At 41.2% G+C, this 26,980-nt stretch overlaps 2 protein-coding genes across 3 annotated transcripts in view; both read left to right on the forward strand.

Moving 5' to 3' along the window:
* The first annotated feature begins 1,769 nt into the window (after nucleotides 1-1,769).
* On the forward strand, nucleotides 1,770-22,205 carry LOC117957043 (neuronal pentraxin-1-like). Its single transcript, XM_034892567.1, has 7 exons — nucleotides 1,770-1,882; nucleotides 10,090-11,315; nucleotides 15,601-15,750; nucleotides 15,805-16,264; nucleotides 16,811-17,061; nucleotides 19,033-19,212; nucleotides 20,078-22,205. Exons 2-7 carry the CDS (start codon nucleotides 10,557-10,559, stop codon nucleotides 20,285-20,287), a joined length of 2,010 nt encoding a protein of 669 aa, XP_034748458.1. The 5' UTR covers nucleotides 1,770-1,882; nucleotides 10,090-10,556; the 3' UTR covers nucleotides 20,288-22,205.
* Nucleotides 22,206-23,122: 917 nt separating this feature from the next.
* The window catches only part of LOC117957044 (galactose-specific lectin nattectin-like), a 10,386-nt gene continuing 6,528 nt past the window's right edge, over nucleotides 23,123-26,980 (forward strand). Inside the window, exons 1-2 of one of the 2 annotated variants that reach the window (XM_034892568.1) lie at nucleotides 23,123-23,586; nucleotides 25,491-25,580. In XM_034892568.1, coding sequence (XP_034748459.1) covers nucleotides 23,523-23,586; nucleotides 25,491-25,580 — 154 coding nt within the window. In that variant the 5' untranslated portion in view covers nucleotides 23,123-23,522. The remainder of the gene's footprint in view (nucleotides 23,587-25,490; nucleotides 25,581-26,980) is intronic. The other variant, XM_034892569.1, reaches the window with a different exon arrangement.

The following is a 26,980-nucleotide window of genomic DNA, read 5'->3' on the forward strand; positions in this document are numbered from 1 at the left end:
ATTCAAGAAGAAAGGGAACTTTTTTTTTCCATATCATGACATTGATGCCCTTAGTTTGTGAAAATAGCAAAACAAATTCCAGTGCGTGATTTCATGCAAATAACTTGCACATAAATGTTGGTTTTTGTGGAATATCAACAAAAAAAAATCAGAAACTCAACAAATCTCTTCTGAGCTTGTTTTTGTAAGGCTGAAACAAGCAGAACAGCAACAGCAAAAGGAGGTTAAAACCATCATTATGTAAATATTGTTTTTCAAAAGCAGCAAAAGCTCTTCTTTTCTTTTACAACTTTGCTGTCAAAATGTTTAAATCAGTCCTAAAATCATGTTTTAGTGGTTATATAAGGTCATTTGTAACAGCACTGCAGCTTGTATGAGCTGTCAATCAAATGACAGATCAGATGAAATTTCACAGACATTTCTATTCCACAGTTGGAACAGAAATATTCAAATTTATTCCTAGTTTTATTCCTGTGAAATGGTTGTATTTAAAATGTGCTAATCTTACTCTGAAAACTATAATATATCTGTCAGTTCTACACCGACTGAACTGATTTTATCACATGAAGAGCTTTGTTTCATTCTGGCATGAATACATTGGGGGATTAAAATGATTTCCTGACATCTATCGTTCAACAGCACTAGAAAGCGGAGCTGGTCTGTAAAAATAGCTTCAACATACCTGCTGTCTGTTGGAGAACCTGTATGATTACACCTACATGGACTCCATCAGCCCTCAAAACTCATTTCAGTTGCACATGCACAGTACACGAAAAGCAAAATAAAGATGATTAGAAGATTTAAAAACGTGGACATTTTTCTGGTTTCATAGGTACACAGTTAGGTTGTCACACCATTAACTTAAAAGGGAAAAGTTAATTCCTTTTTAAATAAAGGGTTGATTTTTTTTACACCTTTTTCCAGTTTGAGGCCAATTTCCCGTAAAATATGGACGCTCAGTCAGGTGTCTTTGGCGTTGGTATTGGAACTAAAAGTCTCCTTTGGCATCAGATCTAAACACGCTTGGTCGGGACTATTGGCATCACATTTACTTTTACTGATTTATCCTAACCTAGATGGTAAAGTGAACAGAAACACCTGCATATGTTTACTTAAATAACATCTCTGACTTGTTGTGTACTCATCATTAGCAGGTCTGTCACTCGGGCCAATCAGGTTCGTGGGACTTCTTCAGTCGTAAACTCGAATCGTGAAGCACCTAAAATTGTAAATAGGGGGGCGTGGTTCCATTTGCGAGGAGCTCGGTCAAGGCTAAAGGCTTAACCCCAATCTTCAATTAAAAGGATGCCAGATGCCAAAGTGATTAGAGGGAATTCAAATAGTTTGACCCAGCCCTGGGATTTCACAGTGAGAACTTACAGCCCGTGTAATACATTGAAATGGGTTTGCAGAGTTAAAATAACTCAGTTTAAAAAAATTTAAAATTAGTTTTCTACATAGTTTTTTAACAAGCGTAATTTAAAGCCAAAGAAAAGTTATGATGGTCTGTTAATATAAAGACCACTTCTTGCTTAAATTATGTTTTAAAGTTGATCTGAGGATCACTACCCTGCTCAGATCATCTCCAACTTTCTCTCAATGGTTGAGTAAGGAACTTTTGGTTTCTTAAAAATATTCACAAGTCTCATGCAAAAAAGCGAGAACCCCTGATACAAAATGGCAGTTGGGAGCTAGTTATGAGCTAGGATAAAGGTACATGAGAGAGACACAGAGAGAGAGAGGGAGACAGAGAGACAGAGGGACACAGAGAGAGAGAGAGAGAGAGAGGGAGAGAGTTAAAATTATCTACCTAAAGCCAATCCTCCTCAAGCTCATCAGTGTGCTGAATGGACTAACCAGCTTGGGAACTTCAAACTTGCAGGTAATAAAACTTATTGTTTCTTTCTCACAAAGTTATTTTTTATTTCTTAAAAGCAAAACCTCTGGTATTTTAAACATATATGAACAAGTGTTAATCCTCTCGTTTGAGCTACTCAATCATGCAATGTTGGAACACAAAGTTCAAACTGAACTCCTCAGTTGATTTACAGTGATGTAGATGTATGTAAATTATGCTCCTGCATACTGAGATGTTGATGTTTTGTGCTCAAATCATCAGCATTTCTCATTTTCTCATTTTCAATATTGCAAAAATAAGCGTGATTCATTTAGTTATGTAATACACTTATAAGGATTTTCTATATGGGGCAGAAGACTATAAGCTGTAAGCTTATGTGCTATGTGTACATGCTGCACAAATAGCACAGCAGCTCAAGAGTGATTGATTGAGTAATTTAATTTCTGCCAAAAATATATCTAAACTTGTTCTGAAATTTAAAAAAAAAACACCCTTAAATTAACTTAACAATGTACTGACTGAACCTTGGGCAAGATATTTCCTGGTGCAGGAACGGGATGTTGGAAAATGTACTTTTGCTTATTTGCATTTCTATTTTTGCTCTCTGATTCTCCATAAAAGGCTGCATGAATCTTTGTTATAAACCAAAAGGCCTGTCATTTCAAATGACTGCCTCTCGTGTCAGTGAACAATAAGCAGCCGGCTAAGCTAAAGACACTTCCTGAAACTTTCATAAAGCGTTGCTGCGCTATGATAGGAAGTGGATGGTTTATGTTGAAAGACTTGAGCTGAAGTCTTGAAATGAAAGGCTACTTTCTCATGTGTTCATTGCTATTTAACAATGGGAAACAACATTTTAATTATTGCATTAAAACCTCTTTTGTGTGTAAGATTAGACTTGGTAGCATCAGTAAATTGCAGCCGATGGGTAACTGAATATGATTCATTTTGTGGTGATTTTGTATTTGTTTTTGTACCTTGTCGGAGTACCTAAACCGGTGAAAGAAACTATCTTGGTGCCGATATTTTCCGGCTAAATTAATCCCCCCCCCAACTGTCCCAATCTCTGCATGCATCTTCAGCCACGTCTAATATCCAGCGCCGGTTTGATGAGCTCTAGCTCACGTGCAGCTAAGATCTTGAGGTATTTGACACCTTGTCTCTAGCCTTCATGCAATCGCCTTACGATTTTACAGATGGAGTTTACAAGTATAAATACATCCAGTTAAGTGATCATGAAATTGAATAGGCAAAGCAATTCAAATAGACAGCACTGTAGCAGCTGTATCTCATTTGGGGATCATTTGCTGTGCCATCATGCCATTAGCATAAGTGTTGTTTGTTCAGATGTGTCATATTGGTCTTACATTTGTTATGCAAAGTAAGTAGTGTGAATATTAAGTTCATAAATTGTTTCAATTGAAATGTCTCTTCCAACTTAACATCAGTAATATGTGTCAAATAAAACAGGAGAGTCTTGTGTTGTTGTGGCTTTGGTGTTCTCTTCAGTCCCTTCCTTTGTGTTCTGCGGGGCGTTCCGCGGCCCCAGTCTGCAGGGCTGATGGGCTGGAGGCCACGTGCAGCACTGAGACCTTGGTTTGATTCCTCTTCATTAGCTGCAGCAAAGCCAGGGACAGCTTACAGAAGCCAAACAAAATGTAAGGAGATCCATCACCCCTCAGGTCACAAATCCACTTCTTGACAAACGTGACGACGTGTCTCACTAAATCACTGACGGCCAAGAATTGAAATAAACGATATTTCAAAGATTGAGCAGGGACTTAAATCCTTAGGTGGTGGTAAGACAGACAACCTTCAAAGAAAAAGAAATGCTTTTAATTAATTTTGCCAAAACACAAGTTTCTTTTCAACTCAGTCTATCTCCTATCTCTATCCTATCTCGATTGGATTCATTCTTGACCCTAATCAAAGACCACCATCTCTTATTGTTTTATTTACTGACCAATCTCTGGTCACGCAACTGTTAGAAACAAGCCGTTTTTTTTAGGTCCGGTAGAATCCATTTCTTTTGAAACATTTGTTTGCTGCTTTCATTGCTAATGCTGCCTAACGTTACAGCTGTGGGGCACTGGGTTTACGTTTTTACAGGTATATCGGGCAACCCGGCCTAGCTGCCAAACTGGGCAGGTGATACCAACACACAGGTCATAACACAGAACCGCACTACTGTCATTAGCATTGTTAGCAGAAAAGATGTTTCAACTTAGCATGTTTCCATAATATCTGCTGACGCATTGGGCTAATTTGGGGATTTATTACAATCAATATAATTCATGTTGGACCTTTAAGGAATCCGTCGATGGGTGGCCTTTGTTTAGTGATTCTAAAAAGAAAGGAGAAATTTCAGCATTTGCTATCACAGTTAGACGTGCTGCCACTGGGCTTCGTTGCTTTTGGAGACACAATCAGTTCAGGCTAATGGAAGTGAAGTGAATATGAAGTGAAAATTACAAAAGACTAAATTACTGACAGAAGTGCAAAGGTTCAGTGAAACCACTCAGCAGTTGTGGCACTTAGCGGCTCCACAGCAGAAGGCTGTTGACCCTCGTGGAGCTCGAAACTGTAATTACACGTAGCTATGTGGATGTGAGACGGGACTGCATTCAGAGGGGGAGTCAAAATAAGGGAGCCTTTGGCCCTTTTTAGTGGATTTTTAATTAAGCTAGTTCTGGTTTGCAGTGACAGGAAGATAGATAGATTTTTGTTTTAGTCTGATTGCTCATATTAACACACATTTGTTTCTAGAAAACTGTTGTTATCATACTTGATTGTGTTCGTTTGTCTGTCAGCAGCAACGCGATTTAAAACCCTGATTTTCAACTCGACAGAAGTTTTTGGTGATGGCCGACAAAAGCCCCAGATCAGAGGCATGAGAAATCTAGCAGGTTGAATATCTTGACTGTGGAAATATCTGGAGTGTGAAAACACACACTAAAGCCAATAAGAGCGCAAGATACGCACAATATGAGCCGACAGCTATGTGAGTTCATTGCAAAATTATTTATCTACTTCCAACTTTCTCTTCAGAACAGACCTGCGTCTCCCCAACCATTCTCTCTATAGTCTTTTCTTTTTCTTCGCTGCAAATTTTTTTTCCTGTGTGTTTTGGATAATGTGCACCGATCACCGTCACCGATCACTCGTGTAACGTGTAAACCACAACATCTTCATGATACCCCATTTTAAGACAGGCTGCGTCTTGTGTGATCAGGACAGCAATCTGAAGACTTTGAAAGTCATCCAGTGTGTAGTCGTCTTTATCCGAGATAGCAGAGATATCATTTACAGTATGTTTGCAGGGTCAGGAAATCAGTTTAACTCCAATTTAGATTAAGAGAGTAATATCTGTGGGAACAAGAAAACTTGGTTATTGAATATATGTGCCAAACACTGTGAAAGAAACTGTCAGTAGAAATACAGTAGTAGTTATATCTAGATAGCCAGGTTAGACCAGTGGTTGTTTTAGAATTACTTGGAACATTTTAGTTGTAGTATTTCTCCCCGAGGAATGAGATTTACCAGGAATAATGGCATTTCTTTGTGCTTATGTTAGATTGCAGAAATCTAGAAATACAAACAGGAAATTGGAAACTTCAATCCATTAAATTCATTCATATGACCTTTTTTAAATGAGGTCGTCTTTCATCGTCCTCCTAACTTTGATTGATGCACAGGCATGGTTATTACAGGAGACAAGTACTGACATTTTCAAGAGATGGGTCTTTTTTCCTGAACACTGATAAGACAGGACCAATTTATGTATTAAAATGTGAATAATACAGGAAGACGGATGACATAACAAGTTAATATAACAACATAACAAGTTAAAGTTGAAATACACTCAAAAATAAATTTCCTCACGACTGAAAGTCCTTATGAGCAAAAGTTCACATGGATAACAGACCTCACAAGCAAAGGTTGTGATAGTGGACAGCCCTTGCAAAAAAAGACCTCATAAAAAGAAGTCCTTAGCAATTAAAAGTCCTCACCACTGCAAGTTATTGTAACGGAAAGTCCTCACAACTGTAAGATCTCACAATGAAACATCCTTACAAAGTCCTCAAAGGTCCCCATGTGTTACAAGTCTGCATAACAAACAGTCTTCACAACTTAATAATGTTAAAACAAAGTCCTCCTGCCAATGTTCTGACCATCAAAGGTTCTGACAGATAAAAGCCACCGTACTGAGGAGGAAGGTCTGGCAAAGCGGGACTAGTGTGGACTATGAAAAAATGGTTCATACTTTGTCTGATTTAACAAAGGCTTCAACACTCAAATAGCTTGTTTAATGCAGAGAGCTCAGGATGTACAGACAGATATAAAGACTGCTGAGAGGATATTATTTAATAATACCTAATATTTGAGTCAAAAAAGTAGAAACTATGAATTAATTAAACTAATAGTTAAGATCAGAGGAACATCAGGTGAGCTTAGTCAGGAATGAAAGTGATTAATTGTATTGGCAAAGAGCATTTGGGCAATCCATTTTTTGTGCTAATTTGGTTAAAAAGAAAACCCATATTGCAGATATAGACATTTTTTAAAGGGGTCAAATTTGACCCAAGGACATAATAGACATACATAATAGTCTACATACTGTAGCAAAAGGCTTTTATGTTTCTAATTACATTAAGTAACATTTTGATTGAATTGTAGGCAGTCCATTATCACCTATAAAGTGATACAGCTCGTTATCTGTCTCATGCTGTTTGTCTGAAAGAGATTTTGAATTTAACACGTCTTTTACTGGTTCAATAAATGCAATGTCGTAAGTTAGGGTGGTGCTAAAAGTTCCCTCAGAACTATGAGCATTATCCTTAGATTCCTTTGATTCTGTTGGAAACACGTTGTCTTTTACTGCTCAAAGAAGTGAAAACAAATCCAGATTTAAAAGTACGTGACATGCTATACCCAAGAATTAGAAGAAGAAAATCTTTTCCAGTTTGCTTGTAAGAAGAGAATACTTTAAGTGTTTCTGAATGGTAAGTCTGATTGTTTCAAATGTCTCATGTGGAGGAAATATAGAAGACGCTGCGATTTCCAGATACTTCACACACTTCACTATGAGGTTTACTTTTTTATATGGTGTTTTAAATGTTCCACATTGTTCCATGACAGAAATCTGAGACATAATACTTCAACAACAAAATGTCTCAAATGATGCTATCTCCCTTTGTCTACTTTTCCCTCAATGACAGTGGTGTTTTTTTTAACAGTTTCCCCAAATCTGTACTTATAATTACTTGGGATAAATGAATGTCCATCAAGGTGTTGGAACACTCCCCTAGTCTGTCACCTTGATGTTAAAAGGAATTAGGACTGATGGCTTTGACACATGGTCTCACAACACCTCCCACACCTTCAGTCCTCAAAGTACCACTTGGCTGTTGTGTTGTGTTTTGGCCCGTGACGTTCACACGGACACGACTCTCCTCCACACCGAGTTTACCATCCAGCCGGACCTCCCGACGGGGAGGGAGGGAGGGAGGGAGGGTGCACTTGTGTAATAACTTCGTGAGTTCATGATGCAACTTCCTGCACAGGTAGAGGAGGAGGAGGGGTGCCTTTAAGCTGGAGTAAGGTAGAGCCATGCCAAGGCCACGTAGATCTAGGGAACCTGGATAACTGATCCATTCGGATGGGATTGGCTTGAGAAGATGAAAGTTCACATGTCTGGACACTGTACACACAATAACATCGCACAACGGCAAGCAGAGATGTAGGTTCACACACCCTGAGAAAGGCTCGAGGCAACAAGCATTAGTGTATTTTTTATGTTTTGCCCTATTTATTAAAAGCCATTTTATCACTCTGTGTAACCAGCCTTGAGTGCCTAGGTATGATTTTTGATGGCTTTCTAACTTTCTTGGTCATGTTTCTTCTTCCTTTTTAGAAAAACACAAGTTTTAGGGACATGCACACATACAAACTTACGCACATGCAGATAATACATTAAATACACTAGTTTAAAAAATAAATAAAACAAAATAAGCTCAAAATGCCAGAACAACTATTGAAATATGTAAACACACAGGAATGTACATGTATGTACATGCATAGCACATATCATAAGGCATCTTTCATAAGTGTTATTGAAATAAAAAATATGACAAATATGTATTTTGTGGCCATCAAGGAAATTTAACAAATTTTTATTTATTTAATAATTTATACAGTTTATTGGAATTAAACTCTGTTTTGTTAGTAATCACTACACACAGGCCTGAAATACACATACATATGCTCAGGACCTATTCATGCACAAATGGAGAGATGTCAGAGTGAGTGGGCTGCCAGCTGGACTAGCACCCTTAGCAGTTGGGGGGGGGCACGGTGACTTGCTCAAGAGCACCTGGCAGTGACAGTTACCAATCTACACTTCGTACTTTGGTCCGCTCGGGAACTTGGACCAGCAACCCTCCGGTTCCCAACCTAACTCCCTACGGACTGAGCTACTGCCACCCCCCAAAAAGTAGATATAGTGCAAACTTCCTATGGAAACGTGATTTTTATTATTTCTTTCTTCATTGTGGCTGTTGATGGCCTCATAATGTTAACCGGCTACATGTCACTCACGTTCTTCTTGGTCACGTTTGGCAACAAGGGCTTGGCTTTGTGGGCGGGCGAGCAAGTTGCTCTGGCAGAACTCGACCCTGTGGCCAATCCCTCGTTACGTAGCATTAAATCCAACCAATCCTATTAGTCGGTCACCCTTGAGAGGAGGAGGTGCACAGGGAGACGCGTTCCTGCAGCCCGCAACGTCTCCACTGAGGAAAACATGAACAGATCGCCCGGATGCACTGCGTCTTTAAGAGTCACTGTGAGCCGTAGTTACTTTGTTCTGAAAGACAGAAAAGTACAGAAAAAAAGAGTACAATGATGATTTGAAAGAAACATTTAAAAGAATTAATTTTCATCCGTAAAAACAATTGGAGAAAATCAGAGATAAAATTAAAAAAAACATATCTGATAGGCTATTGTCCTCACTGCCCACTCAGTGTCATTAGCCTTTATGATGCTGTATGGGCTTATGTGTGATGCCTCGTGCCTCAGTGACGTATAATGTCTCTTTAATCTCACACATGTTGTCTACACTATCAGACTAAAGCCTTCATCTTCCACTTGATTCACTCAGTGAAATAACTTTAAAATTAGCACGTTAATTGTAAAATACCTAGTGGTTACAAAATCAATCCTGGTAGAAATGTGAAACTTATAACACCCGTTCATTCAATTTCTATTTTACCATGGTTTTGACCATGATGTCACTTCCTGTCTTTGTGCTATAAATGTCCTGTTAGTAGCTCAAGTGAGGAGGGCCCAAAAAGATGTTACAATGAATAGCTAGCTGTGAATGCAAAGAGGCCCATAGAGGATGTCTTTACACAGGGCCTAGAATTGTGTGCCTGTAGGTGGATTTTGTCACCTTTGTACCAAGCCAAACTAGCTGTTTCCTCTTGTTGTCGGTCTTTATGCTAAGCTAAGCTAACAGGTTGCTGGCTGTGGCTTCATGTTAAACATACAGATGTGAGAGTGGTATCAATCTGCTCATCAAACTCTCTGCAAGAAGGCCGATAGCCTACGTGTATTTCTCACAATGTTAAACTATTGCGTGGACCAAAACCCTTGCACATACAACCAATGCTGTCATTTTTCTGAGGAGGACGGTGTCACAGAGAGAGCAGTGCCTGAGACTCGGCGGTTTGTACTTAATGGGTGCTGTGAGTGTTTCAACTAGTGAAAGGCTATGAAGATAAGGAGCTTAGAGGGAAAAGTGTCCTGCATGTTTATTTTTGCTGTCTGGCTGATCCAACAGCCTTAGGCTGTGACACCAATGGACTGTTGTTCCACACCTGCACAGACAACTTGATTTCTTTTTTTACTGACAAGCAACCAATGGCAAAATAAATATGAAGTTTCTGTTTATTAGTTTATGTCATATAATTAGAAAACCTCAGAATCAGAAATTAGGCAGTATGGTTAGAAACATAGATAAATATTTTTGATATCCGTCCCCTTCAAGTTTTACTCCTTTAATGAGAGATATTGACAATTATGTAGGGTGATCTCTAATATTTTGTTGCAATGTAAATGGTTTATGCTTCAAGCGGAAAATTACACAAACCAAAACATCAATGTTGATACAAAGTTCCTGTTAGTCATTTAGTTGCCATTATATCAACACGTATCTTGTTTTTCTTGTTCTAAAGGTTGGACACCCTCTGGGATCTGATGGGTGGTCAGTCAAAGTTAAAGGGATTACTCTTGGCTGTTGAACAAAGGAGGTTCTTGGAGTCAAGAGGGATCGCCTGACCAACACCTCTTCCCAGAGACAGCAGGTTCTATCAAGATCCTTCAGCCCAGCTTATCTCGCCATGGAGCCATGAAATCTCAAGTGATATTGCACGGTTGTGTTGAAGCAACTAACAGCTGAAGACCTCAGCAGCACCCTTTGTGTGCTTTGGGAATACTGCTTTGGAGTTTGTACTGCTTGTTGTTCAAAAGGACTTTATGTGGTCTGGGAGGAGTTTCCAGCTGCAGTTTTATGGTTGACATGCGTTACCCCACCACCTTTCAATCCAGCACTTATAACCTCTATTCATGGTGTTCGTCACAAATAAGCTAAGGCCTAGGAGGACTGTCATTTGTCGAAGAATAACTTGGACTCCGGCCAAACATGGCCAGAGACGTCAGTCCTCTGAACCTCATGCCTCTGTCTGCAAAACCCCACCAATGGGTGGGAGTCTCTCTGTGGTCTATCCTTCCCTTCTCCCCCTTACGTTCTCTAATTTATTACTACTTCCTGTCATGTGCAGCAGCCGCAGCAGGTGGTTTGCCTGGTATAGAATATGACTATGGCATTAGCCCTAAGTTTGTTTGCACCCCAATTCCCCCAGAAGCTGACCCCAGCTGCTATTCCCCACCCAGTGTGCCCCATGGACCGAGCAGTAACGGCCACACAAACGGTCACAACGGCAGTAGCCGGCGAGGCATGATGTCCGACGAGGCCAAAGCCACCATCTTGCACCTGCGCGAGAGCCTTGTGAGGCAAAAGGAGACCATCCTGGACCAGCGGGAGACCATCAGGGAGCTAACCGCCAAGCTCACCTTGTGCGAGGGCTTCGGTGGTGGTCACCATGGCACTGATCACCATGGCACGGATCACCACGACAACCATCACGATACCCATCATGAGAATCATCACGACGGCCACCGGGACGACCACCACGGGCAGCACGGCAGCCACCACACGACCTCCTCTTCACACCACGGTTCTTCGCCGTATCACAGCAGCGACCACCACTACTCCCACGGCGGCCACAGGTCCGACCCCCACCACAGGAAGCCCTCGACATACGGAAAACACAGCTCCTTCTCCCCTGAACAGACGGGCAAAACACTGCAGACGCTGAAGGAGAGGCTCGAGAACTTGCAGGTGAGTGCAAAAATCTGCAATGCCCGCTCAGAGAAGAGCCCTGTTTTGCGTCACCAGTGGTAATTAACCACAAAACTGCAAAGAGTTGGGAGTTCTGACCAATGCCAAGAAAGACATGCACTGATTGATGGACATTTCTGAAGTACAGTTAAAGACACAACAGGGGTCACACAATTGAGGGAAAACGGCTCCTAAAGTCGTTTGTTCAAGCAGCATTTACCACTCGTATTTACGTTTTGTAATGGGGGGGGGGGGGGACTAGTGGTCATAGTAATTATTACAGAAGCAAAGCCGGAGGATAGAGATAGGTGGATGGGTCACACACAGGGATTCCACCCAGAAGACCGGTTTGTCTCCTATTTGAAAATAAAAAGGAAATGGTGAGGGTAACAAAGGAAATCATGCCACGTTCTGCATCACATGCGTAACCGGAAGGGAAGCAGCAGAACAGATGAATTGATTTGAACCCTGTAACCATAATCTTTTTCTAAACTTAAGCAAGTAGTTTTGATGCCTAAACCTAACCAAACTGTGACTGTTTCACAACACTTGGACAGAAAGCGCTTCTGTGGGTCATATTAGAGGGTAGGAATCAACTACCTATACCGTTGTATGGTTTGGGGGACTCGTTGGAGTTCCAACTCTAGTCCATGGTAGCTTTTACAGGTAGACCTGCAGTATTAACTGTCTGGCTTGTAACGTTAGCCACTACTGCCTTTTGTTTTCTAGCACCGGGGATATAAGAGGGCTTCTAATCCCAGTATACAAATAATTAGTTGAAGTTAGTGTTAAATCTTACTGACATGAACTGTTGAACATGTTTAAAGCAGTCCGGTGCATTTTGTAATTGTCTATTGTAAGCTGTGGGTTGAAACTTATCACTCCAGGCTAATGTACAAGACGTTTTGGGAAAAATCAAATAATTATAAACTTTGTTTGAATGTGTTAAAGATGCCGTGTTTAGTGATTCAAAGGGAGCATGCCATTTTAAAGATCAACTATTTGAAAAAGACATTTAAAGGGCAAAAAAGATTTGAAAACAGCATGTGGGACTCCTGTTAAAGCGTGCGCATTGTCAGAAGTGGTGCTAGAAAAAAAGACTGGTTAAAGAAACATGTTTCAAAGTGCAGTTTTAAACATTTCAGCAGAGCCCGCCTTTCTAATATCTTTGTGTAGGCTGTTCCCCATGGCTAAAAAAAAGGTGCATCTGCAATCAATCTTCTGAGTATCTCTAGACCAGCAGTAAAATGTTAAAGGGCTCACGAAGGAACGTAAGACGACAGGGAATCTCTCTCTCTCTCTCTATGATGTAGGTCAGTTCTAAGCTGCTTTGTATAAAAGTAGAAGGACTTTAAAATGACTTACAGCTGTTGTCTGACAGCCGAATGTTAATGAAACACAAACTAAGGGACCACAGAGAGTTGAAGCAGGTAGAAAGTTCCGCAAGTAAATAAACTATAAGAAAACATTATTACATACATATAAACATTTTTTTTTCTCAATTTATTTAACTTGTCTAGACTACAGTATTTAAAGAAGACAAATGGTTCATGCATTTTCATTCAAATTATCCCAAGTTGGGTGATCCAAAGTGACTCCTAAAGAAGCTGTTACATTACATTTAAAAAAATCTAATTAAAGAAAGCAATAGTCTAACTATGCAAAAACACTGCAGGGCTAGCAAGGCACAGCGCTGTCTACTGCCTAAAAATATTGTTGTATATGTTATATGGCTGCAATTAAAGCTCCGACATTACAGGTGAAAAGGGTTAACATTCTGTAAAAGCGCCTGAAGAAGGACTTACTTCTCCTGCACCATACAAACGTTTTGAGATGCTAAGTAATGTGTCAGCAAGGAGAAGTGGAATAGACTGCAGGGAGACGGAAGCCTATCAAAGGTTTGACATAATTGGGGTCATGCCTAGCGTCACTAAGGGTCAGAAGCTCAGCCGTCGAATCATCTGCAACTGCTGTCTGCTGCCAAAGTATTGTAGGAAGGATGTGTTTCATGGAGACATGGTCATCCACAGGAGACTGTTGTGATACCTGTATTAAAAGGCCTTTTTATGATTAGTTCCACATTCAGTATTTAAAAAAAAGGGGTTGACGGTGTCTGACGCAAACATTTTAGGCAAGAGTCCAAGGTTGGAGGAGATACTTCTCACATTAAGAACCAAATCACCTATCTTTGTGAGACACACAGCACCTACTAAGCAAAATGGCCATACGAGAATATCACAGCTGGTTGTCTCTGGATGCTAATGTCCTCAGAGTTGTTCCAGCTCTCGATCTTTCTGTTGGCTATCAGTGGTCAAGACTGAGCTCCAACAGGAAGTTTCTCTAAGTTGATTAACCCTCACTCCCTAATCAACCTTTGTGTCAAACAATCCAAGTTAATGAGGGAAGCTTAGAGGAGCAAGAGGTAAGGTTCTATTTTCTGGGAAAGATCTCCACAACATCAGTATTGTTAACTTTACCTTTTATTTGTCCTGGTTAATCTCACTGAGATTAAACAAGATGGGGAAACCAGGCCAAGTAAGTCAACTTTGTCTCGTTTTAAAGCGTCACGAGACAAAAAGGTTTGGAGCCACTGATCCTGACTTCATTCATCATTACTTTAAATTAAATTCAGTGGGAGCCCAATGAAGCAATAAATTAGTGCTCACTGGGAACTGTTTTAGCTGTTGTCAAGGCTCCCTCAATTTTGTAACACAGCAAGTGATACATTCTCTAAATTGTGTTTCAGAACCTGAAACAAATCTGATGTTACACGTATTTACAATTTTGAATGATGCTGGTTTCACATTGCGAGACCCTGCTGCCCGCCGGCCTGTAAAAGCCTCCTTATCAGTGCAGGTGATCGCAGGTTGTTTCCAGGGAAAGTGTTGAAATACCCTTCAATCTCTCTCAAAGGTGTGAGACAAACCAGAAGCCAAGCCAGGATTTGTGTTCTGTCACTCCTTCCTCTAACAGGATGTCTACACCGCCAGCCTCTGGCCACGCGCCTAAGGGCGCAAGCCAGCCTCATCTTCAATTAGCTTCATCCTCCCTGACGAGGCTATTAATCATGGCGTGCACTGGCAGGGAACAAAGCCGGATCTGGTGACAAAGACAGGGATGAGCAAGGGAGACAAGGGAGGGGCGGAAATTATTCCTCTGCAACTTTAAATGTCATTCCACAATTTGTCTTTATTTTCTGCACATAACTAAATTCACTGCAAAGAGCTTTTGACTTTTAGTTCTTTCGAAATTCAATTGTTTTCTTCAAGCTCACAGCTTGTTACTTTTGACATTTCTTGACGACTGAAAGTTTATTCTTGACCTTGGAAAGAAGTAACAGAACAATCCTAACTCATGGTCCACTTACTAACTTTTTCCGTATTCCACATCATCTTCAGCATATCGTGTTTGCTCAGTTTCGCTAACTTTTTTTTGAGAAGATAATAATTGTTAAGGAGGATCTATGCAGGATGTTGATAATAATTATTAAGGTGTAATGATGGTGCTGATGATGCTAAAAGTGTTCCTGTGATAGAACCGGTTACTGAACCATCTATTCCTATAACTTTGAGTAGTGTCAATTTCATGTGCTTCTTTAAAGATACAATTATTACAATTAGAGATAAAATTCATCACCTCTTGGCCTCAAGTTCTAACGGTTCACTTTTAAATGCAGGACTGCTAGAAAGAAAGACAAGACCTGACATATACTTAGACTGTCCATCCATCTTTGTCTGCTCACCCGGTATCGCGTTGTGGGGGGCAGCAGCTCCAGCAGGGGACCCCAAACTTCCCTTTCCTGAGCCACATTAACCAGCTCCGACTAGGGGGTCCCGAGGCGTTCCCATGCCAGGTTGTAGATATAATCTCTCCAACTAGTCCTGGGTCTTCCCCGAGGCCTCCTCCCAGCTCGATGTACCTGGACCACCTCCCTAGGGAGGCGTCCAGGAGGCATCCTTACCAGATGCCCAAACCACCTCAAGTGGCTCCTTTCAATTCTCCCTAATATGAAGTTTCCTCGCCACTGTAGCACAAAATGCTTACTTTTGGGGGAATAACTGGACTAGTTGTAAAAGTGTCTTGAGCTAACTCTTGTTGTGAGTTGATACTATAAACTGAATTGAATTAAATAGGCTCACTTGTACTTTGCCACATTACTTATTATTACTATAACGGCCACTAGAGGGTTCCACCACTATAAATCGATAAATCCTAACCCTCGAAATCTTAAGTGGAAACTGAATCCCACAGAGAAGAACTCAGGACTGTTTTTGTTTGTTTGCAGGCGAGGAACTCCTCCAGCTCCTACTCCAGCTCACTGAGAGAACTCCTCCAGCGGAAGATCACCGCCCTGGAGGAGCAGCTCCACAGCTACTACAGAGATACCCATGACTACGGTCACCACAACGACCACCACGATGATCACCACGACGACCACCATGGCAGCAGTCACCTCGACGACCATCATGGTACCGGTCACCGGGACGAACACCGCGGTACCGGTCACAGGGACGACCACCACGACAGCCATCACAACAGCCACCACGGCAGCCGCAGGAACAACCATCGCGGCAGTTACCATAACTATCACCACGATCACCACTACGACCGGCACAATAGCCGGCAACGTGGTCACTATGGCAACCATCACAGCCCCTACCACTACGACGACCATCATGACGGCCACCCTGAGGATCACCACGATTATCACCCTGACGATCACCACGATGGTCACCACGACTATCACCACGGGCCTGGACACCACGATGACCACCATGATGATCACCATGATATTCACCATGGCAACGACCACCATGACAGCCGCCACGGGATCGATCATAACCCACGGCGGTTGGCTTCCAGCGGCAAAGAGACAAATCTGCGCGGCGCTGGGCACGGCAAGCTGGAAACAGTGCTCAGCCAGCTGCACCACGGCAACCCCGACACTGGTACACACACCAGGCTGTTCTTATGAAACAATCGTACATATCGCTACGAAACGTTATGCACCATAATTTGTATTTATTCTACGTGTTTATTGGTGTAGGCACCACGTTGACTATTGCCGGATAAGAGCCTGGATCCGCATTGGGAGGATGTTAGGGTGGACATTTGTGTCCTAAAACACCACTTTCAAGCAAGGAAGTGGAGTTTGTGTTCCTGAAGACAAAAAAAAAACACCTTTACCCAGAAAACGGGTGTCTGTGTCCCAGGGTTACATAAGGGGACTGTTTAAACCCAAACCACAAGCTTAAAAAAAGTTTTGGTGGCTAAACTTAACTTGGTGCAGCACAGTCACCTTTTGGTCTGTAAAGACCGCCAAACTTAACTTTCACTGGAAGTTACCATAAAAACCTGTTCATGAGAACGCATTGCACACATTTACACACTCACACAGCTTATGTACAGTTTAGCTTATATTTTTTTAAATTTTGACCTCTGCAGTGATTAAAAGCCAACATTTAACCCACATTCTGCACTCTCTGCCTCACCAGGAAACCACAAGAAGCTGAAGAGTCCCAACGCTTTTCTGCTCGACTTCCCCATGAGGACCAACTACATGTACGCCAGGATGAAGCGGTCAGTGGTCAACGAAATCTTTGCAATGACCATCTGCCTGCGGCTGAAGGCCGGAGCAGGTCCTGGCCTCGGTACTCCGTTCTCCTACGCTGTACCTGGACAAGCCAATGAGCTGGTGCTCATTGAATGGGGCAGCAACCCCATGGAGCTGCTAATCAACGACAAGGTAAAAACAATGCAATCAAGGATGTATTGTACAGAGTCAAGGGCCAGGACATGTTAAGAAACCCAGACTTGGACATTGAGGAGTACTTTCATAGGTTTGCAAGATGGACACTATTGTTCCGTGCATTGGTGTCTTAGTGACTAATGTGAACAAAATTATTAGTCCAGTAATGAGCAAAACGCTGTAATAGTAATGTAATGTAAATGTGATGGCAAATGTACACTGTCAATTTATGTCCACTAAAAGTGCTGTTTATATTATTATATTATCATGCTAAATGTCTGACAACATTATGGAAATGACTCATACAGAGAGAGACTTTTTTGTGTAAGAGTAGGATTCTATTCATTTAACCAGAAACAGCCCCAAAATCGCCATCGCCAATCTCGCTGCACCACATCTAAATAAACAACACATTTAGCATGTGTAGAGCCGGCCTATTTCCACATGTAAATGGGTGAGTTAGGGGTTTATTTCAACCAAACCAGAGAGGTGAGAGGTGATTGTTTGAACGTTTAAAAGGACGTACCAAGACAACTTTTGATAGTTTTAAATTGTTTCTGTTGACTTTGAATGAAGTGTTTATAAATGCACTGTTTATTTAAATTGAGTCTGGTGGGATTAGCATCAGCGGTATTAGGTCTTTAAAAAAAAAAAAAAGGTTCTTGCTCTTTAACAAATAGGTCAACCTCTGTAGGGATACTACTTCTGCAGTCTTGCGTAATAATGGACCAGTCACTTAGACAATAAAACATGTGAAAATAGGGTCCAGGTTGGAAAATATAGATGTTACTCCTTAAAACTCTTTGTTGACACTTTTACAAATGAAATTGTTAAGTTGCCACACAGCTCCTAAAAAGAAAATACTGGTGCTATACTGTTTTTTAAAGGATTAAGGATAGGAAGTTCTTATAGAGGGATTTTCCAGTCAAAAAAGCTGCTTCACGAGCTTTAGGAGAGCGGTATTGATAGGTAACGCTGCTGTTCTCACACTTTAATTCCCCAGAGTGTTGCTAATCTTGCGTACAGTGAGGTGTGATAGTCACAGTTTAGACTGACAGGACAGCATCAACACCCAAGTGAAGGTCAGAGCCATTAAGAGAGGCAGCAATGACCTCAGACTCAGGACCCAATATTTGGCATGTCATGCTCTCAGTCACTGGTTAGTCACACAAACTTGTCAGGTAGCAGTGACATGCACGGACTGAAGAGCAATGGGAAGAGACATGTTTTGTGTGTGCAGGGTTAAGAGCAAATCACACCCACCATGTCTTGGTCTGTACCACACACCAGATGTGCCGTGCAGAAAGAAGGAGTACTCAAGGCAACCAACATGTTTCATTTGATTGATTGATTAGGTGATAACACACAGTTAGAGATGCCCCTTCGTTGAAAAGGTCGAGCAACTCCTGACTTGGACAAATTTGTGTCCAGATTTCATTTTATCAAAATTGTGGAGAGATCAGTTTGAATGACATTTCTTTGTACACAGATTGTTGACTTGCACATGATTTAATTATTCCATTAGCCTTCTAATCCTTTGTTCTCTGAAAAAAAGCTAGCTTCCCTGCCCCAGTACTGTGAGCAGTGAGCTCAAACCAAACACAACAACACAGCAATTAATCTGATTATCCTAATTGATTGGCCTAATTGTCTGTCGGAGTGACATTCTTCTCGTCACACACTTGACAGTCATCCAGCTGATCAAAGAATGCAAATTAATCTCAGTCTGTAATCAGTTTTAAGAGTTTGTGAAGATGAACCGATTGGAGGGTCTTATATTGTACTGATCCACTTCCCCTACATTAGGAATCTGTCTAAAGCTATCATCCAACAGAGGTTTATCATGGAATTTTATTTGGCAATGTTACAGTGATTTTTGGGAAAGACTCCTCCAGATGGACAAACTTCCCCTTTAATGGTATGTCTGTCTCTGTCTTCCTGTCTGTCTCTCTCCCCCTGTGAGTTTAGGCGGTGACAATGCCAATAACCATGACCGATGGGAAGTGGCATCACGTGTGCATGACGTGGACGACACGAGACGGAGTCTGGGAGGCCTACCAGGACGGGGTGAAGAAAGGCTCGGGACAGAACTTGTCCGCCTGGCACCCCATTAAACCAGGAGGGACTTTTATCCTGGGCCAGGAGCAGGTAAGACTTACGGTATGGTTTTTGGCAGAGATCCAGTATATGCAAAAACTGTAGATTGTGGAAAGTAAGACTTTAGAAGACTTAAGGACAGGGCTTCTCAAAGTCCGGACCAAGGTCCGCATCCAGACAAAAGTCTATCCGGATCCAGCTCATACAATACCTTGTGTTATGAAAACAATACCTAATAAAGTGTAAATTTTTCTATTTGTATATATATTTTCTTAAATAAATAATTGTGTCCTTGAATGTACAGTGGTGGTGTGACGAAACAGAGTTGATCTGAACGGATTTTTTATGGTGTGTAAATTGTTCTAAATGAATGGCAAAATGTAAACAATAAGTTAAGAGACTTATTTTTCACACTGAAATTAATGTTTTATTATTTATTATTTATTATTACAGAGAAAAAGTGGGCTACCACAGTTTTTTGGGGGGGTACCAGTTCAGAATTCCAGGTACTGGTGTTGGCACAACAATCAACCGAGAAACACAATAACTCAACTTGAATGTATGTTATGTAGAAGTCATAAGTGAGTTGATTCAATGTTATTTTGTTGGGGTTAGGTTTGGGTTAAAGCCTAGCGTCCAAGATGGGGATTACTAGGGGCAAAGGCACAAGGGTTAGGGTTGTTTCCAGGGTTAGAGTTAGGGTTAGTATTATTGCCAATTGTTCTGGGCTACTGACGTTGAATAAGAATCAGATGCAAACCTTTAAGTAATACGTTTGAGAACCTCTGGGATTGGATGTAAAAATAATTGCCATAGTGTCGGCTCAATTTAGCTATAATCCTTGTTTTATAACTTTATAAGCTCACAGATCTTCTAAAGAAGATCTTGTAAACCTGTTTCTAACTGCTCCTTGCAGGACACAGTGGGAGGCCGCTTCGACGTCACTCAGTCCTTCATGGGAGAGTTGTCTGATCTCCAGTTCTGGTCCAGAGTCCTGACACCCAACGAGATCTACAGCCAGGCAACCTGCGGGGGCCACCTCATTGGAGATGTCATGTCCTGGTTGGAGGAATCAGTGGAGCTCCACGGAGGGCTCTCTGAGGTGCCCTTTGACCCCTGCCACTAAGGACTGACACTGGACCCCAACACCAAGAGCCGTAGCATCAGCATCCCAACATATTTCAAATCCCCCACCCCCCCCAACCCAGTCAAAAATAGTTGGAGAGTGGGAAAATGTTATCTAGTCACGGATCAAAGATGGGGGAATGATTGAGGATTACGAGCAGGAGGAGTTATTTAGCTTTTCTATATATTTTTGCCATTCCTGTCTGATCTTTCTGCCTTCTCCACCTACACCCTCACTTCTTCGCTCCGACGCTCTCAGCAGGACGATGTCGAAGGCTCCGAAAAGCGCTGGGCTTTGGATTTACAGGCTGGGTGGTCATGACTGCGGCTGAATCTCGAGGATGCAACACACATAATAGGATTTCATTCCATCAGAACAGGTCCAAAGGTTGCTTGTTGCCATCAGCTCCCCATGCACTAGCTTGTTTTGTTCAGTATGTGAGCAACAAGAGGTGAAAGAGTGGCGAAAAGCCCCAGAATACAAATGAAGCCACACTGAGACCTGAACCGGGATAATTCATACGTGTTGCTAGAGTACTGACAATCGAATGTCTGCTCATTGTTTTGTCGAGACAAAGGGATAATGTTGTTTTTTTGTTACAATGTCTGTCAAATTTGGTACAAGCTACTGTTGGTTTTGCACGTTGAGATTTTTGTCTGTTTTGTACTAGTGTTTCATACTGAAAACTCTGCTCTATTGTAGACAGAAAACTGATTTTGTGGCATTCAGAAAAAAAAAAAAAAAAGAATCCATGTATGATGTGGTCTGGATAACCGTGAGATTGCAGTTTGTCAATTCAGGACTGAGAACGATGTCTTGTTTCTTTGTCAAAAAAAGTCGGCCGTTAAACAAGAGCCCCGCGGCTCAATGTCAGCCGTGACAGGCCACCAGGCTGCACAGACGCAGCGTCAACTGTCCCGCAAAATGCCGATGGCTTACAGCGGGATTTACCTATGGACAACTGATCTGATCCGGCCTATTTCGGACCAGCTCAAAACACACACGGCAGAGTCGGACACACTCACACACACTCTGCACACGCTTAGAGAAGATAAAAAGGTGAAAGGAGACTTTGTTGATCTCGGTTTGTAGCGGCACCTTTACGTTTTTTTTTAACAAGAGGCTTTTTTGCACATGTAAATTATATCAGATAGTCGGTTTTTAATGATTAAAAAGCATGTATAGTGGCATTTCTCGCATTGTAAATAAGTACATAGCACTTTCTCAACCTAATACTAACCCTGAGGTTGTTTAAGAGCAATCTTTTGGAAGTAAACTGTTTATTATTTGTTTAACATAACCCTGTCCCATCTGAGTTAAACTCAATGGGGTTGAACTCTTTTTATTGATAGTCGAAACTAAATGGGCTATTTGTTGTTAACATGGTGATTAGAATCTCTCAGCATCAGGACCACATCATCGCACCACAGCTGTGAATATCTGCAAAGTGTTTCCTCGACTGGAACGCCAAGACGAGCAGCACTTTGAAAACCTGCTCCTGTTTTCCTCTCATGATAGCGGGCCAAATGCACGTGACATTTGTGAATATGTTGCTTCTTCTGTCTTTGTCCTATAGACATTGATTTAAACACCTCCTCCTCTTTTGATCGCACTGTGTAGTGATAGGCTGAATGAAAAAAATAACATGTACAACTTTATGCATTAAGACTTGCTTATTCTCGCCTTTGGTGTACACTTTAATTAGATTTAGTTGTTTTTTTATGTTTATTCTTGTGTCTTTGGCTGTAAATATTCAAAGTATTGCAGTGTGTTCAGTCAACAGTCCCTCCCTCGTGTGTAAGCCAAACGGAATTGTAAAACTTGAAAGAGGAAGAAAATGCTCTGTAAATGCTGTCAAATATTTGTAAAGATGTGAGGATTTTGATTAAAACTATTTAAAATATTTTATGAATTCAAACTGGACAGCAAACCTCTTCTTTTTTTTAACGCTTTGCACAATGCGCATGTTGTACTGTCTTATGATTCTCTGTGACAAGCAAAGGCAACTGGACTTGCAGAATTTCTTGAAGCTGTTTGGTCTCTCATCCAAGAGACTTCTTCAGTTCCAACTGACTAGTGGGGAGTCCCAGACATTAAACATCTGGCTGTTTGTGTCACCTGAGGCCCCGTAGTCACATGAGGTTCATTGGCTGGATCCCAATTCTCTTATTTGATCTATCCTCACTCCTCGCTTGAACCCAAAGTCGTCTCAATACAGCTGACGGATTCACGTGAAGCTTTAGAGATAAGGACGTCTCATCCCTCTAAAAACACATTTCCTTGTTTCCTCTCTATTCGCATGATTTCCTTGTCTCCCATGATTCTTTGGTGGGACAGACTAAGATGCCAAAAAAGGGGAGCAAGTGAAGGAAACGTGGATGCAATTGAAGGACCTGTGACATACCCACTGAGTCTCCTGGGAGCCATAGGGAGTCGTTGGGAGTCACATAGGAGTTGTTGGCACATCAGGTGAAGGTGGTGTCACATGGGAATCATTGGGGATCGTTGGGAGTCCCATGGGAGTTGTTGGCACATCCATTCAAGGTGATCTCACATGGGAGTTGTAGGGAGCTGTTGGAAGTCACATGAGAGTCATTGGTGTCAAAGGTCATCTGTGAGTCACCTGAGTCAAAGTGTGAATGTCTTTTGATCTGGTTTGTGAGGGAGCTCGGGACTGCGTCTCCAAGACTTTCTGCAAGTCCAGTTGTCTTTGCTCACAACAGAGAACCACCATGACCTAGATGACTGAGAACCTGCACAGACATAGCCTTGTGATGCAATTCAAATAGCAGGTCCAGTTGATCCAGACAGGATGAAAAAGAAAAAAAAGATCAGCTCTGTGAAAGGCAGTTAAGGTGTGAATGTCGCTGTTATTTCCTTGATGAATGTCAGTATTTTTCAACAACATCTTACTATATGGGAGGAATGAAGAACAGATGATGATGGAGACTTCCATGGCGGCTACAGCAGTACATCAGCTGCTTAACTCCTTGTTTGCTTGTCAGATCCAGCTCTGCTTTGCATACGGCTGCGGAGGAGCCAGTATTTTCATATGAGATAAATAATTCCACATTGGGAACACTGGGCTGTTCTTGTGTTCCTGCTTTGGGGAAAGGAAGATTTTCAGTTTTATTAAAAGCACTATAAGAGCAACAGCTACCACAGGGCTGGTATGCATTTATGCAATTACTAAAACTAAACCTTCAAGCCTGCTGGAGCTCTGTCAGGAGAAACCATGGGAGTGAACAATGGATCAGCTCTGGTGGAGGAAGAACAACAGGAAACAGCTACAGACAAAAGTAATTTATTTTTCTTTCTTGCAATGGTGTGCATGTATGCATTTAAACATCAAATGTTTATCATTTTAAGATCCAGTTACACATTTACCTCATAAAGTTGTGATATTAATACAGCAGATTAAAGGCTTTTTACTTTACACAAAGAACAAGGGCATTAAGTGGATTTTAGAAGTGCTCGCAATTTCTATGTTTTATATTTTGTGCTGTTTTAATTTCAAATCAATTACCTGCGTTGACTGTGTCAAGTGGGTTTTTGATGAAGATGAGTTGATGAGCTGATGAGTTGTTAATAAGCTGCTCTTTCTGCTTTGAGGATGCAATTATTAGTTTAAAGGTTCTCTTCCAAATGACAATAATAGCTACAACATGTTAACAGCTAATAATACAAAATAGGGATGTCTGGCAATGCAGATAGTTTCAGCTTTATCTGCTGCAGTTTTGTGAAGCACCATTTCCCTTAGAAGTCAAGTTTAAAGCATCAAAATGACATGACAATTGGAAACTAAATATGAATGTTTCTTTCCAGAAACAATATCCAAGTTTCTTACAATAATCTACAAACCTCGCTGCACAGCGGCCGCTGCATTCTCGGCAGCAACCTACTCAGCACTTCAGCAAATAAAACTGAAACTATCAGATGCCAGTAGAGGTAAGAAATTACAATCTGCCAGTGTATTTAGCTTCGCCTGCAGAATCTCATGCAACAAGCTCATCAATACGATTCCATGTATGCAGATGGATAGATAGATAGATAGATAGATAGATAGATAGATAGATAGATAGATAGATAGATAGATCGATAGATAGGTGTTTATTGATCCCAAGAAAATTGGGAAATTACGGTGTTACAGCAGCAAAATTTGTCACAAATCACAGAATACAAGTATAAATGAAATACTTGGAAAAATACACATACATACAATATAAATGAATTAATAATATGAATAAAATAAAAGAACAAATATTTGAATGTGTACAGGATGGGAAAACAAAAAGGTGCAACTGCATAAATATTATGCTAAGATGCATGCTAAATGTAAATGTAAATGTAAATGTCTCTAGTTAGAATCCCTTTTAAACAGAATGTAGACCACTGCAACCAGGATCGCCCGTGGCATGGGCAACACAGGCAAATGCAAACAGGGCTATCCAGGGTGCGATTTGTGAAAAAAGCAGGGGGGGAGATGTTTTTTGATCGTGCACAACAAAACAAAACATGCAAGAATGAATCTCCTTTGCAATAATAATAAATGGCCAGGCATGTCAAACACTTAAATATGCACTTCAGTATTCAATGGAAAACACAGATCTTTTATCTTTAACTTAACTGTCGGTGCATCATGACGCTCACTCTTTCTGGCTAAAATCCACTACCACGGCTCCGGGAAGGACCAGCATCTTGCGGTGCCTGTGGCCGGCTCACAGTCACCTATTGGCGGCTAAACAACTGCCGCTGGGAGCCGTCATCCTGGAGCTCAGTAGCGGCTACACACAACCAGAAACTGCTGCCCAGATTTAATTGTTCTAGGACACTATAGACTATTCACATTACAACGATTCACTCAGTTCAAATGACTTCTATTTAAGATATATAACGGTCTATTGGTAAAGTAATTGATTACTTTGAGGGGGTTGATGCAGTTTGTCCCCATCATAAGTAAAAATAATTCAGCATATGAAGGGACGTGGACCGGTCTGGACCTGGTCTGTTGCACGACTACAACAACTTTTGAACGTACACATGCTCCAAATGCCAACACATGCCAATGAACCAGAGCATGTTTTTATCCCATGCTGGTTTGCTGTGTGGACTAGCCAGACCCTCCTCCACAGCCCTGGGGAGAAAGGTCCGGCGATGAGAGACTACAGTCTGTGTGACCTGTTGTTTTGTCGTTGTTTCTCAGGCTGGATGGGTCAGTACAGACAGCTGGCTCATTACTTCTCTCTGCTGTGCTTCCTGCTCATCATCGTCACTCTGCTCCAGACCCTCTGCTGTGAGTACTTCCTGACACGTTCACTTTTTAACAGTAATCCATCAGTGGAAAGTTTCTGATTGTTCGTCTTTGGCACAAAGATATCAAGACAAGGCCCATTTCATTACATGTAAACCCTATAAACTGAACGTAAGACTGCCGACGCCGTACAAGAAGTAAAACATAAGCTACAGAATGATGTAATAAATAAAATCCAGGATTTTCCTTAATTTACAGTGAATAATATACAATTCTGAAATGGATGTAGCCAACAATACAATGACGATTAGTTAAGGTTAGGGCTGACATTTTCTACATTTGTCTTGCCAACAAATCCAATGAAAAGACTAAAACCAACGTTGTGTAAGTATGTCTCTCCGTACTTTGGGACTTCTTGTCGCTCTCAGCTCCAATGCCCATTGGTTCCTACCAAAGTTGGATATCTTTTTACAAATATCTATTATTTTCTTAAACAGCTGATTACAGCAGTTTACAGGTTTAAGTCACTCAAACAGGAGGAAATAGTGCATGTGTCGGTGACTGTATTCATGCAGATTTGGTGCTGTGGTGAATCTTCCGCTTTGTGTCATTCCTCCTCAGTCTCTCTGACTAGAACGGAAAATACGTATGTTACATAACCTTATAGATGGTAACATCAGACAATTTTGTCTCTTTTAAGGTTGCAGGAGTGAAAATGAGTCATCCTCAACATGTGATTTTGTTCTGGGTTCAGCATGTAACGACAGTTGGAGAACAATTAGGATGTTTTACCCAAATGATTATTCATGAAATGGCTTGAAAGAGGCATAAAGAAAGATGCATGTAGCTGTAGTTAATGATGGGGAAGAGATGCATTGCCCTCTAAGTTTGGGCTGAGCCCCGAACGTTTCCAACATCTGGCTCCACCCCTGCACATTGCATATCAGGCTTTGGCTAACCATACAACGTTTGTTAGTAGGATTGCAGCATTTGGACATCTTGAACATGGTGCAGACATACTGTTAATATTTAAATATTAATATTTTAAAAGGCTAAAACTTCACAGCAGCCATTAGCAGATCATCTTTATCCTCTGTGCTTTAAGAAATTCAGAATGTTCTTCACAGTCGTGCTAGCAGCTGACATTTTGCCAAAAAATGGAGACGTCATTCTTTTCACGTCTCATTTTAGCCTGAATGTCTTCATTTGAAGTTCTACAGAGAAGATTGACTCTTTATGATTCTTCTGAATGGTGTCCTCTTTTTATTGTTATTTTTGTCTCTGTCAGTCTTCTTTTTTCTCCCCAATACATCCTTTATTATCCTGTATCCATGGTAACAGGTAATGGGACATTAGGTATGTAATTTTCCATCTTTCTGTGTGTGTGTGTGTGTGTGTGTGTGTGTGCGTGTGTGTGTGTGTGCGTGCGTGTGCGTGTGTGT

Source organism: Etheostoma cragini, chromosome 14 (assembly GCF_013103735.1).
Source record: "Etheostoma cragini isolate CJK2018 chromosome 14, CSU_Ecrag_1.0, whole genome shotgun sequence".
In the NCBI taxonomy this organism is placed as follows: domain Eukaryota; kingdom Metazoa; phylum Chordata; class Actinopteri; order Perciformes; family Percidae; genus Etheostoma; species Etheostoma cragini.